At 34.6% G+C, this 13518-nt stretch overlaps 1 protein-coding gene across 6 annotated transcripts in view; it reads left to right on the top strand.

Moving 5' to 3' along the window:
• Window positions 1-13518, top strand: part of CYB5R4 (cytochrome b5 reductase 4) — a 99357-nt gene that overhangs the window by 57831 nt on the left and 28008 nt on the right. For all 6 annotated transcript variants that reach the window (XM_060616086.3, XM_060616085.3, XM_060616080.3 and 3 more), the window contains exons 9-10: window positions 3222-3254; window positions 5262-5384. In XM_060616086.3, the coding sequence (XP_060472069.1) occupies window positions 3222-3254; window positions 5262-5384 (156 nt within the window). The remainder of the gene's footprint in view (window positions 1-3221; window positions 3255-5261; window positions 5385-13518) is intronic.

Raw genomic sequence — 13518 nt, forward strand, 5'->3', positions numbered from 1 at the left:
AGCCTGACCTCACCTTTCCCAAGTTTAAACAATTCAGTGCAATCAAAGCCAGTAATGATATGAAATATTTGTTGCCCTGGCTTTGTTAAATGTCTTTTACTTGATATCTGCAAACAAATCTCTGGAGACCTGTCCCATGCTCCTAGAACAGCCATCACTAAGTGCTCATTTCATTGGCCTGTTTTTTTTGCCAGCTCCACCATGGGAAGTGCAAGGTGGCACCAAAACAGCGTGGACTGTAAAGTTGTATTGTATCCCTCAGCTGCCTGTTCCTTCATAACCTGTTCCTTCATAACGTACAATTCACTCTGTCTGCTTTGAGAAATTAAAGATCAAAAGAAAGAAACCAGAACTAAAATCTAGAACCAAAGATGCCAGATTTAAAAAAAAAATTTTTTTTAAACATTTATTTATTTTTTGAGAGACAGAGAGAGACAAAGGGTGAGCAGGGAAGGGTGGAGAGAGAGGGAATCACAGATTCCAAAGCAGGCTCTGGGCTCTGAGCTGTCAGCACAGAGGCTGATGTGGGGCTCAAACCCACCAACCATGAGATCATGACCTGGGCCAAAGTCAGACACTTAACAGTTTGAGCCACCCAGGCACCCCAAAGATGCCAGATTCTTAATCCACATTTCACCCATAATGACTCTAGGATTTCACCCTTTTCTGCTCCAGTGAAGGCGATATTGTTCTAGTTAGAAAAGAAACAAACAACAACAATAAGAAAATTATGCTTTAAGCAGTCATTCTTTTTAAAAAAATTTTTTTTAAATGTTTTTATTTATTTTTGAGACAGAGACAGAGCATGAGCAGGGGAGGGGCAGAGAGAGGGGGAGACAGAATCTGAAACAGGCTCTAGGCTCTGAGCTGTCAGCACAGAGCCCAACGCAGGGCTCGAACTCAGAGTGTGAGATCATGATCTGAGCTGAAGTCAGACGCTTAACCACCTGAGCCACCCAGGCGCCCCTTAAGCAGTCATTCTTATATGAAGAACATCATTTACTTTTGCAAAACAGAGACTGATTCTCCAGACCTTGGGTGACTCGGGATTCTGTTTGCTGCCTTACTGTATTTTTTTTTCCTGACTCTTTCCTTTTTTTAATTTTAGTTTTTGGTTTTTTTTAATTTACATCCAAATTAGTTAGCATATAGTGCAACAATGATTTCAGGAGTAGATTCTTTAGTGCCCCTTACTCATTTAGCCCATCCCCCCTCCCACAACCCCTCCAGTAACCCTCAGTTTGTTCTCCATATTTATGAGTCTCTTCTGTTTTGTCCCCCTCCCTGTTTTTATATTATTTTTGTTTCCCTTCCCTTATGTTCATCTGTTTTGTCCCTTAAAGTCCTCATATGAGTGAAGTCATATGATATTTGTCTTTTCTCTGACTAATTTCACTTAGCATAATACCCTCCAGTTCCATCCACATAGTTGCAAATGGCAAGTTTTCATACTTTTGATTGCCGGGTAATACTCCATTGTATTTATATACCACATCTTCTTTATCCATTCATCCATCGATGGACATTTGGGCTCTCTCCATACTTTGGCTATTGTGCATAGTGCTGCTATAAACATGGAGGTGCATGTGTCCCTTCGAAACAGCACACCTGTATCCCTTGAATAAATACCTAGTAGTGCAATTGCCAGGTTGTAGGGTAGTTTTATTTTTAGTTTTTTGAGGAACCTCCATACTATTTTCCAGCGTGGCTGCACCAGCTTACATTCCCACCAACAATGCAAAAGAGATCCTCTTTCTCCGCATCCTCGCCAACATCTGTTGTTGCCTGAGTTGTTAATGTTAGCCGTTCTGACAGGTGTCAGGTGGTATCTCATTGTGGTTTTGATTTGTATTTCCCTGATGATGAGTGATGTGGAGCATTTTTTCCTGTGTCGGTTGGCCATGTGGATGTCTTCTTTGGAGAAGTGTCTATTCATGTCTTTTGCCCCTTTCTTCACTGGATTATTTGTTTTTTGGGTGTTGAGTTTGATAAGTTCTTTATAGATTTTGGACACTAACCCTTTATCTGATATGTCGCTTGCAAATAGCTTCTCCCATTCTGTCAGTTGCCTTTTAGTTCTGCCAATTGTTTCCTTCGCTGTGCAGAAGCTTTTTATTTTGATGAGGTTGCAGTATTCACTCTTTTACTGTATTAATGAAACACCTTCAGTCCTGAATTTGATCAGAGTAGAAAAATGTTTTTTCTTTCCTATTTTCTCCATTCGGTAGGTTAATCAGACTGGAACCTTAAACTTTTCTTCTAGAAATAACCTGCCCTATTTTTTCTTAGCATGAGACCTAATGTATATTGCCTCTTGGGGAAGAATTTTAAACAAACACTCTGGTATCTAGAAAAGTATACACTACTCATTAGCACTGCATGATTTTTCTTTAAGTAAAACCTCCTTGCCACCATCTCTTATGTTTCAAATACTTTATGGCTAATTTTGTTCACACTGTAGCTAACAATATTGTAGCACACAATACAAAAGAAAAAAAAATTCCACAGTCAAAAATAGTCACATTTTTTACTCCAAAATATTGCAAAAAAAATACTTTTGGATGCTGATATTGGATTGGAAGGACTAATGCAGAATTGTAAGTTCCAGATAGCCTTGTTAACACAGTGAAGTTTGAAGCAGATGTCTGTGAAAATATTTCTTCCATCTCCTCCTTCTGGAACATAATTTCCATAAGGGCAGTGGTTTTTCTTTCATTAACTGTTGTATCCATAAAGCCTAGAAAGTAATACATACTCAGTAATTTTCTTTCAATAACTGAATGAATATTCAACCTCAGAGAACAATGAGAAAGGAAGAACTAAGCCAGACCCAAGCCAGGCCCATATACACACCCATGCTTGTGCTCACACTGAGAGCACGCACGCTTCAGGTGCTGCACGCCTTCCCACCGTCCTCCTGTCTTGGTCTGTAGGGACGGCAGTCTGGGACCATACTTTGGACTAGTGTGGGTTACCTACTTGTTGGCAATTGAGTATTTGCTCTTCAGTAGGGAGAGAAATTGAGAAGTTGAAAAAGTGTATTTATATTTAAATACTTTGACATTTTGGTTGTGCAGTTTCTTTCTCCTGGCTCTCAATGTTTTACTTACCTTGAGAGATTTGAAACAGTGCATAAAAGAACCATTTAAATGATCTTACATGGTGTTCATAGACTGTATGAATTGAAGTTGGATTTTAACTAACATATTTTTCTTTCCTAGAACTAAGCCATGAAATTGAAGAAGATTTTTCTGGTAAGCTACCAAAAAATAATTACACGTATGCATGCACACACACACACACACACACACACGCACACAGGGGAGAGAGAGAGAGGGAAAGGAGGAGAAAAATCAGCATTTGTCTTATTCTTCATATGTATATTTTCATATTACAAAACAAAGATGTGACATTTTCTTTATGAACAAATATGTTAATGTTTATAAATATATTCTCCCAGGTTTTTTCTCCCTCTTTAATTTCCCCTTATTCCTTTCATCTCTCTACCCTTTCCTTTTTCTCTCCTTAGAAAAAAATTCCTGTCTTCTTTCCATTCTTCCTTCCCTCCTTATCTCCACCCCACTCCTGACATGCAGCCTGTTAAATATACTAGACCAGACAAATTTTTCTTAGGTGTATATATTTAAATACGTAATGTTAACAGAGCTTATTAAATTATGAATTTTTCTGCATATAAAAGTGCAATGTGGATTTTACAAAGCTGTTAATAACATAAGATTCATAGAATGGTGGTTTTTTGGGTTTTTGTCCTTTGCTTTTAGCTTTATTGAGGTATAAATGACAAAATTATAATATATTTAATTGCATGATGATTTGATATATGTATACATTGTAAGAGAATTCCAAAAATCGAGTTAACACATCCATCACCTCACATATTTACTGTTTGTGTGTAGGTGAGAACACTTAAGTTCCACTGTCTTAGCAAATTGGAATTGAACAGTATTATCAACTGTAGTTACCATAATTATACATTAGATCTTCAGACCTTATTCATATCTTAACTGAAAGTTTGTATGCTTTTGTCATCTTCTCCCCACACCCTACCCTTAGCTACTGGCAACCACCATTCTACTCTCTGCTTATAGGAGTACATGACCTTTTCTTTTTTCTTTTTTTTTTTTTCTTTTTTTTAAGACTCTACATATAAGTGATACCATGCAGCATTTGTCTTCTCTGTCTGGCTTATTTCATTTAGCATAATACCTCCAGGTTCATCCATTTTGTTGCAAATGGAAGGATTTCCTTTTTTTTTTTTTTTTTTTTAAGGCTGAATACTTCATTAGAGATATGTACACATATATCTGTAAATATATATACTTTTTTAAATATTAGTCCTTTCCTGTTTTAAAGTACTGTCAGAGTACCCTATACTGGTTCTGTGCCTTCTTTTTTTCCATATAACATAGTAAACTCTGTAAATTGTATAAAGTCAAGGACCATGTTTCCGTATTTGTTAAGCTTCAAATCAATGAATGTTCATTGAAATGAAGTATTTGACTAATCTATCTTAAAAAGTTATTGTTAAATTGCTATTGAATTATGTGTTTACAGTGAAAAAGAATAGAATGTTTCTAAACACAAAATGAAATATACTTTAGGTCTTCAAAAGCATATTCAATTCATAAAATTTTATCAATATGTAAAGTCTATATCTCATTATTATACCCATATATTCTGCACTATCTTAAAAAGTCAAAAATAAAAAAGATAATGTAAAGGGTTTTTAATTATTTAAGATTCATATGCACTTTTTAGTGATTCATGAGGCTTTTTCTGTGTTTACTAGGCTCAGTGTTGATCTACTGAATTTAATCATAAGAACCTCTCAAATCTCAATTGAGAAATGTTAAGAGTATAAATAAATTAAATTTGCTCTTATGAGTCCATTCAATGACTAATTTATATGTCAGCCAGCCCCTTCCTTTTTTGTTTTGGTTTTTAGCTATGTGTTAATTACTTGCCATGTCTATATTTGAGCTTATATGAGAACTGTCAATACGTATTAGTTTGGCCCTTGATAAATCAGTTTGAAAGAAGTTAACTTGAATCATAAAGTAAATTAAACTGGATTTAACATCACTTAAGGCATAAACAATTTTGATATGTATACAAAGTCTTACTAATGATCCCTGTTATTCCTATCAGATCAGGACATTTGTATTGTTTGAGAAAGATTGATTTTAGAATAATGTATTATATTTAGTTTCAATGAATACAAATGGAATTTATCTTTTCAGTGCGGGTTGTTGAGAATGTGGGAAAAATAGAAATTGTCCTAAAGAAAAAAGAGAATGCTTCTTGGAAACGTCTTGGTCACCCCCTCGAGAATCATAATTCGCTTATTCTAAAGAAAGATACAGGTATGCTGTGCTGTTATTTTGAGTCCTGTGTTCATGAAAATATTTTGTCAGTAGTACAACTGTACCAGAATTTGGAAGGCCATTTTGAGATGAACCTTTAAGAAGTTGAGAAAGAACATAGTGTCTTTTTTACTCCTTTTTTTAAAAAAAATTTTTTAGTGTTTATTTATTTAAGAGAGAGAAAGAGACAGAGTGTAAGCAGGGGAGGGACAGAGAGAGAGCGAGACATAGAATGCAAAGCAGGCTCCAGGCTCCGAGCTGTCAGCACAGAGCCTGACATGGGGCTCGAACTCATGAACCCCAAGATCATGACCTGAGCCGACACTGGCTGTTTAACCAACTGAGCCACCCAGGCGCCTCTCCTCTTTGTTTTCTTTTATTGAGGTATAATTGACATATAACATATACTAGTTTCTGGTGTGTAATGTAATGATTCGATATTTGTATACACTATGAAATGATCATCACAGTAAGTCTAGTTAACATCTGTCACCGACAGATTTTTTTCTTGTGATGAGCTCTTTTAAGAGCTACTTACTTAGCAACTTTCAAATATTCATTACTGTACTATTAGTCACCATGTAGTAAATTATATCCCCATGATTTATTTAGCTTTTAACCCATTCTCCCATGTTTCCCAACCCTGACCCCTGCCTCTGACAGCCACTAATTTGTTTTCTGTATCAGTGAGCTTGGGTTTATTTGTTTTGTTTTGATTTTTAGATTCCACATATAAAAGAAATCATACATGTTTGTCTTTCTCTATCTGACTTTTTTCACTTAGCATAATATCCTTAGGGTCCATCCATATTGTCCAAATGACAAGCTGACAAGGCTTTATTCTTTTTTAAAACAGCTGGATGGTATACCGTGTGTATGTATATGTATGTGTGTGGTGTGTATGTATGTATATAAATATATATACCACATCTTCTTTATCCATTCATCTATCAGTGGACACTTAACTTGTTTCCATATCTTGGCTATGGGGAGGTGCATGTGTCTTTTTATATTAATATTTTATATTTTTGTTTTCTTCAGATAAATACTTAGAAGTGGAATACTGGATCATATGGTAGTTGTATTTTTAATTTTTTGACAAACTCCATTCTGTTTCCCATAGTGGCTGCACCAATTCAGATTCCCACCAACAGTGCACAAGGGTACCCTTATGCAACTCTTATTTTGTGTTTTTGAGAATGTCAGTTCTCAGAGGTGTGAGGTGACAGCTCATTGTGGTTTTGATTTGCATTTCCCTGATGATTGGTGATGCTGAGTACCTTTTTATGCACCTGTTGACCATTTGTATGCCTTCTTTGGAAAATGTCTCTTTAGGTTCCCTGAATTTTATTTTTAGATTTTAATCTATTTTTTAATCAGATTGTGTTTTTGCCATTGAGTTGCATGAGTTCTTTATATATTTTGGATCTTAACCCTTTATCACATATATGATTTGCAAATATTGTCTCCCATTCAGCAGGTTGCCTTTTCATTTTGTTGGTAGTTTTCTATTATTGTAGAAGCTTTTTATTTTATTTTAAAAGTTTATTTTATTTATTTTTGAGAGAGTGAGCAAGCAGAGAGGAGGGGCAGAGAGAGGGGACAGAGGATCCAGAGCAGGCCTACACTGTCAGCACAGAGCCCGACGTGAGGCTCGAACTCACAAATTGCAAGACCGTGACCTGAGCCGAAGTCAGATGCTTAACTGACTTAACCCAGGGGCCCCTTGTAGAAGCTTTTTAGTTTGATGTAGCGTCTAACTTTAATTTTGCTTTTGTTGCCTTTGATGTCAGCTCCAAAAAATCATTGCCAGGATCGCAAGTAGCTTACCATCTGGTTTCTTCTTCTTCTTGTCACAGGTCTTACATTCAAGTCTTTAATCTACTTTAGTTTTCGTATATGTTATAAGATACTAGTCTAGTTTCATTATTTCGTATATGGCTGTCCAGTTTTCCCAGCACCATTTACCTAAAGGGACTGTCCTTTCCCCATTGTGTATATTCTTGCCTCCTTTGTCATAAATTAATTTACATATATGTGTAGGTTTATTTCTGGGCTATAATCTTCCATTGATTTATATGTCTGTTTTTATGACTACCATATTGTTTTGTTTACCATAGTTTTGTAGAATAGTGAAAAAGGGGAGTATGGTACCTCTAGCTTTCTTTCTTAAGATTTAAGATTGCTTAAGATTGCTTTGGCTATTTTTTTGTGTGATTTCATACAAATTTTAGGATTATTTGTTCTAGGTCTGTGAAACATGCTATTGGTATTTTGACAGTGATTACACTGAATGTGTAGATTGTTTGGGGGAGTATGGACATTTTAACAATTTTTGTGGATTCTTCCAATTCATGAGCATAGTATTTCCTTCCATTTGTATCATCTTCAGTTTTTACCATCTATATCTTATACTTTTCAGACTACAGGTCTTTTACCATCTTGGTTAAATTCCTAGGTTTTATTCTTTGTGATACAATTTTAAATGAGATTGTTTTCTCAATTTCTCTTTCTGATAGTTCATTATTAGTGTACAGAAATGCAACATATTTTTTTTTGTATATTGATTTCGTATCCTGTAACATCAATTATTATTTCTAACAGTTTTTTGGTAGAATCTTTAGGGTTTTTTTAAATATGTAATATGTCATCTACAAATAGTGACAGTTTTACTTCTTCATTTCTGATTTGGGTATTTTTTATTTCTTTTTCTTGCTCTGGCTGGGACTTCCAATATTATGTTGAATAAAAGTGGGAGAGTCAGCATCCTTCTCTTGTTCCTGACCAGCTTTTTACCATTGAATATGATTTTAGCTGTGAGCTTGTCATTAGCAGCCTTTATTAATGTTGAGGTGTGTTCCCTCTCTACCCACTTTGTTAAAAGTTTTTATTATAAATGAGTGTTAAATTTTGTGAAATGCTTTTTCTGCATCTGTTGAGATAATCATATGGTTTCTGTCTCCCATTTATTAATGTAGTGTATCACATTGATTGGTTTGTGGATGATGAACCATTCTTGTATCCCTAGAATAAATCCTTCTTTACCATGGTGTATAATCATTTTAATGTATTGTTGAGATCAGTTTGTTAATATTTTGTTGAGGATTTTTACATTTATGTTCATCATGGTATTGGTTCTGTAATTTTCATCTCTTCTGGTGTCCTTGTCTCGTATTAGGGTAATACTAGCCTTGTAAAATGAGTTAAGAAGCATTCCTTCCTTTTCTTTTTTTGGGAAGGATTGGTATTAATTTTTCTTTGAATGTTTGGTATTATTCACCAGTGAAGATATCTGGCCTGGACTTTGTTTGTTGGCAGGTTTTTAAATTACTGATTCAGTCCTTACTAGTAATTAGTTCATTCAGAATTTCTGTTTTTTCATGATTAGGTCCTAAAAGATTGTACGTTTCTAGGAATTTAAATACATCCCATAGGTTGTCCAATTTGTTGGTGTATAATTATTCATAGAATTCTTTTATGATCTTTTACATTTCTGTGGTACAGTTGTAATATCATCTCTTTTTTTCTGATTTTATTTGAGCCCTAATTTTTTTTTTAAGTCTAGCTAATGGTTATCCAATTTTATTTATCTTTTTAAAGAACCAATTCTTAGTTTCACTGATCTCTTTTATTGTGTTTTTAGTCTCTGTTTCATGTATTTCTGCTCTGATATTTAATGTTTTTTTCCTTCTACTATCTTAGTGCTTCATTTATTCTTTTTGTTCTGGTTCCTTGATATATGAAGTTAGGTTGTTTTTTTGAGATTGTTTTCATTTATTGAGGTAGGCATTTGGTACTATGAAATTCCCTTTAGAAAACTGCTTTTGCTGTATCCCATATTTTGATATGTTGTATTTCCTTTTCATTTGTCTCAAAGTTTTTTTGATTTCTTCTTTTATTTGTTGACCCATTGATTGTTCAAGCATGCTGTTTCATCTCCACACATCTGTGAATTTTTCACTTTTGTTCTTGTAATTGATTTCTAGTTTCATACCATTATAGTTGGAGAAGGTGTTTGATATGATTTAAAATTTGTTCTGTGGCCTAACATATGTTCTGTGTGCACTTGAGAAGAATGCATATTTTATTGTTTTTGGGTGGAGTGTTCTGTATATATCTATTAAATCAGTTTGGCCTAATGTGTCATTTAAGGCCAGTGTTTCCTCATTGATTTCCTTTCCGGTGTAAGTGGCATATCGAAGTCCATTACTATTAATGTATTGTCAATTTCTCCCAATTAGGTCTGTTAATATTTGTTTTATATATTTAGATACTCTAACCTCTGTTGGGTATATAATATTTACAAATGTTATATCCTCTTTTTGGATTGACCCCTTTATCATTATATAATGCTGTCTTTGTCTCTGATTAGGGTCTTGGTTTTGAAGTCTATTTTGTGTGATAGAAGTATAGCCAACTCAGCTTCCTTTGGGTTTCCATTTGCATGGAAATTCCTTTTTTCATTCCTTTGCTTTCTATCTGTATGTGTCTATCTGAAGTGAGTCTCTTATAGGCAGTGTTTAGATGGATCCTGTTTTTTAATCCATTCAGCCGCTCTATGCCTTTTGACTGGAGAATTTAGTCTATTTACATTAAAATGATTATTGATAGGTATGTACTTTTTGCCATCTTGTTAATTGTTTTCTGATTGTTTTGTAGTTCCTTTCTTCTTGCTCTCTTCCGTTAGGATTTGATGACTTTCCTTAGTATTATATGTAGATTCCTTTTTTGTTATCTTTAGTGTTTACACTGTAGGTTTTTGCTTTATGGTTACCATGAATGAGGCTTACATACAAAAATCTATATTTGTAATGGTCTATTTTAAATTGATAACAAGTTTGAATGCATTCTACAACTCTACATTTTTGATGTTACATTTAACAAGAACTTTTTTCTTGTGTAAACCTTAAGTAATTATTGAAGTTGCAGTTGTTTTTATCACTTTTATCATTAACCTTCATACTAGCTTTATAAGTGATTAATCTACTACCTTTGTTATATATTTACCTTTACCGATGAAATTTATACTTTCATATATTTTCTTGCTACTAATTAGTGCCATTTCGTACCAGCTTAATGAAGTCTCTCTAACATTTCTTGTAAGGCTAGTTTAGTGATCATGAACTCCTTTGGCTCTTACTTGCTTGGAAAACTCTTTTTTTAATAGAGATTAAATTTTAGTCTCTACTATCTAATGTTTAGGCATTACAAAGTTATTAGGAAGTGATATCTGAATAGGGAAGCCTCCTTGTTCTTAAACTGTTGTTCAACCATTTACTCCTTCAGGTTCCTTTTTATGAAAGGTGCAAAAACAAGTTTAAGTTTATGCCTCATATGCACATCACCTTTTATTTTATATTAAAGACAACATGTTTATTGTTTTTCTGTTTATTTAAACCATTTTCTCAGTTTACTCCTAAAAGATGTAATTCATTTCCTTCATTTCATTTCTTCATTCATTTCTATTTTTTGTTTATTTTTTAGGTTTTTAATCTTAGTATAACATATTTATAAAAAGAGAATGCATATTATAAGTGTTCCACTTGATGAATTTTCACATGACATCCTCTATATTTGTTTGTTTGTTTTAAGTTCATTATTTTGAGAGTGAGGGAGAGAGAAAGGATCCCAGGCAGGCTGTATGCTGACAGTGCAGAACCTGCCTGACATAGGGCTCAAACCCACGAGCTGTGAGATCATGGCCTGAGTTGAAACCAAGAGGCAAATCGACTTGGCCACCCAGGTGCCCCGATCCAAGAGTTTTAAAATTTCACAATATGATATGCCTTAATGTGGGTCTGTTGTCATTTATCTTACTGGCTCTTTATCCTTTGTGTTATTTTTCATTATAGAAACTTAAGACCTACAGTTCTGGGAAATATTGATTTTCCTTATCTTCATAGTCTGTTTTTTGCTGTGCAGAATAAGAAGTATTCTTATTTGAAGCCTTTTTAAATAAGTCTTCTAACTAGCTCATCTTTTCTCTCTTATTTTCAATATTGTCCTTTTGTTCTATATTTTGTTGGGTGATTTCTTTAGCTGTGTCTTTCTGTTCTTCTATTGACTTATTCATTTCTACTATCATATTTTTAACTTCTAAGAACCCTTTTCATTTCTGTTCCTTTGTTTTAGTATCATGTTCTTCACAGCCTCTCTTATCTTTTTAAGAGTTACTGACAGAGTTTTAGAGTTTCCTTCTCCCTATTTAACCTGTGTCCCCAAAGTTTGTTTGTTTTAGTTTGTCTTTCATATTAGATGCTTTCTTTGAATGTCTTTTGATCCCTGACTATCTGCTCATATATCTGGGGGTGGAACTCTAAAAGCTGCTTAGAAACTTTGTGCATGTGGGTGAGACTTGTTAACAATAACATTACCTATATGGATGGGTCGCTTCCTTGGAAGAAGTTCGATGCCAGTATTTTGCAAAGTCTTAAGAGTAGACAGTGTCCTACTTTGCACTCAAAATTTCAAAAGTCTTATGGGGAAAGTGGGCTGGGTGTCTGTAAATTTAATTTCTTTTATTTGTTTGTTACCTAGTATACTATATTAATTTGCTAGGGTATTTGCATAGCAAAGTACCACAAACTGGGTGGCCTAACAAATTTTTCTCAGTCTAGACGCCAGAAGTCCAAGATCAAGGTGTTAGCAGAGTTGGTTTCTTCTGAGACTTCTTTCCTTTGCTCGTAGATGGCCATCCTCACATGGTCTTCCCTTCATGTGTCTGTACCCCTCATTGCCTCTTTTTATAAGGACATCAGTCATACTGTATTAGGGATCACACACTAATGACCTCATTTTCACTTATTTAACCTTCTAAAATAACTTATCCCCAAATACAGCCACATTATGAGTTACATCTTCAACATAGGAAAATTGAGGGGGACACAGTTCAGCCTTGTAACGTATACCCAATCCAGAGACCCTTTGTCTTACCCACTCTAGAGAGTAAACTTCTAATATTTTGCCAGAATAAGAGAGGGCCAATATGTGTCTATTATAAGTAGGGCAGGACTTCATAAAGGGTGAGAGATGGGAGATTTCTTATAAGAACATCTGGAAGGTGGTTTCAGCTCCATCTTCACTCTAATTCCAGAGATAATTGGTCCTGCCAATTCCTGAGCCTTTGGGGATTTTTTTTTTTTTGTTATAAATGAGTTGAGTCTGGCTTTCTTTACTTCTAGTTTAGGATTCAGCTTTATTGAGTCTGTTGAATCAATACTAGTTACTAGTTACTAGTTATCTCTTTACTTTGTCAGCTCCTAAAGTTTTGTTGCATTTTTTAATTTCCATTCTTTCTGTCCTTGTAGTCTTATGCCTTACAAAACAACCGAACAACCTCCTCTCCCCACAAAAAAAAAAAAAGAAAAAAAAGAAAAAAAAAACTTCACTATTTTTTTTAGGGGAGTTAGGAGGAATTAACTGAATGTATTCACTGTAGCATCTTTAAATATTTAAAATTATTATAGGGGTGCCTGGGTGGCTCAGTTGGTTAAGCATCTGACTGTGGCTCAGGTCGCGATCTCGCAGTTCGTGAGTTCACGCCCCGCATTGGGCCCTGTGCTGACAGCTCAGAGCCTGGAGCCTGCTTTGGATTCTGTGTCTCCCTCTCTCTCTGCCCCTCCCCCATGCTGTCTCTCAAAAATAAATGAATATTTGAATTTTTTTTTAATATTATAAATATTTAAAACTATAAAGATATATTTGTGGATAATATTTAATTTCAGTAAAGTATCAGTGTTATTTTGAGTATATGTTGTGACTAGAAGGCTGTTTTAGGCACAATGTGAATTATTTTCCCAAGTGGAAGAACATACACTGACATGAGATTGAAGAGTACTTTTTTATAAAGAGACAGACTAGCAATAGCCAGTTCTCTAATACAACCTGAACATATTCTGAGGTAACCCCAAGTGAACAGATGCTGATGAATTTGTGAATGACTCCCTGAAAGAAGCAAATTTCAAGCAGTGTTGTGAAAGTAACTCTCAAAAAAGTAATAAGAAACTATGAAGGGTTTTCCAGGAAGAGCTTCAGACTGTTCCTAGGTACTTATTGTGCTAGGTATTTTGCAGGTTGTAGAGAAAGAAAAATGTAGGCCATGAGTGAGGAAAAGTCAAATAGAATTCTTTTATTG

The sequence above is a fragment of the Panthera onca genome, chromosome B2 (assembly GCF_046562875.1).
Source record: "Panthera onca isolate mPanOnc1 chromosome B2, mPanOnc1 haplotype 2, whole genome shotgun sequence".
NCBI classification, from domain to species: Eukaryota; Metazoa; Chordata; class Mammalia; order Carnivora; family Felidae; genus Panthera; species Panthera onca.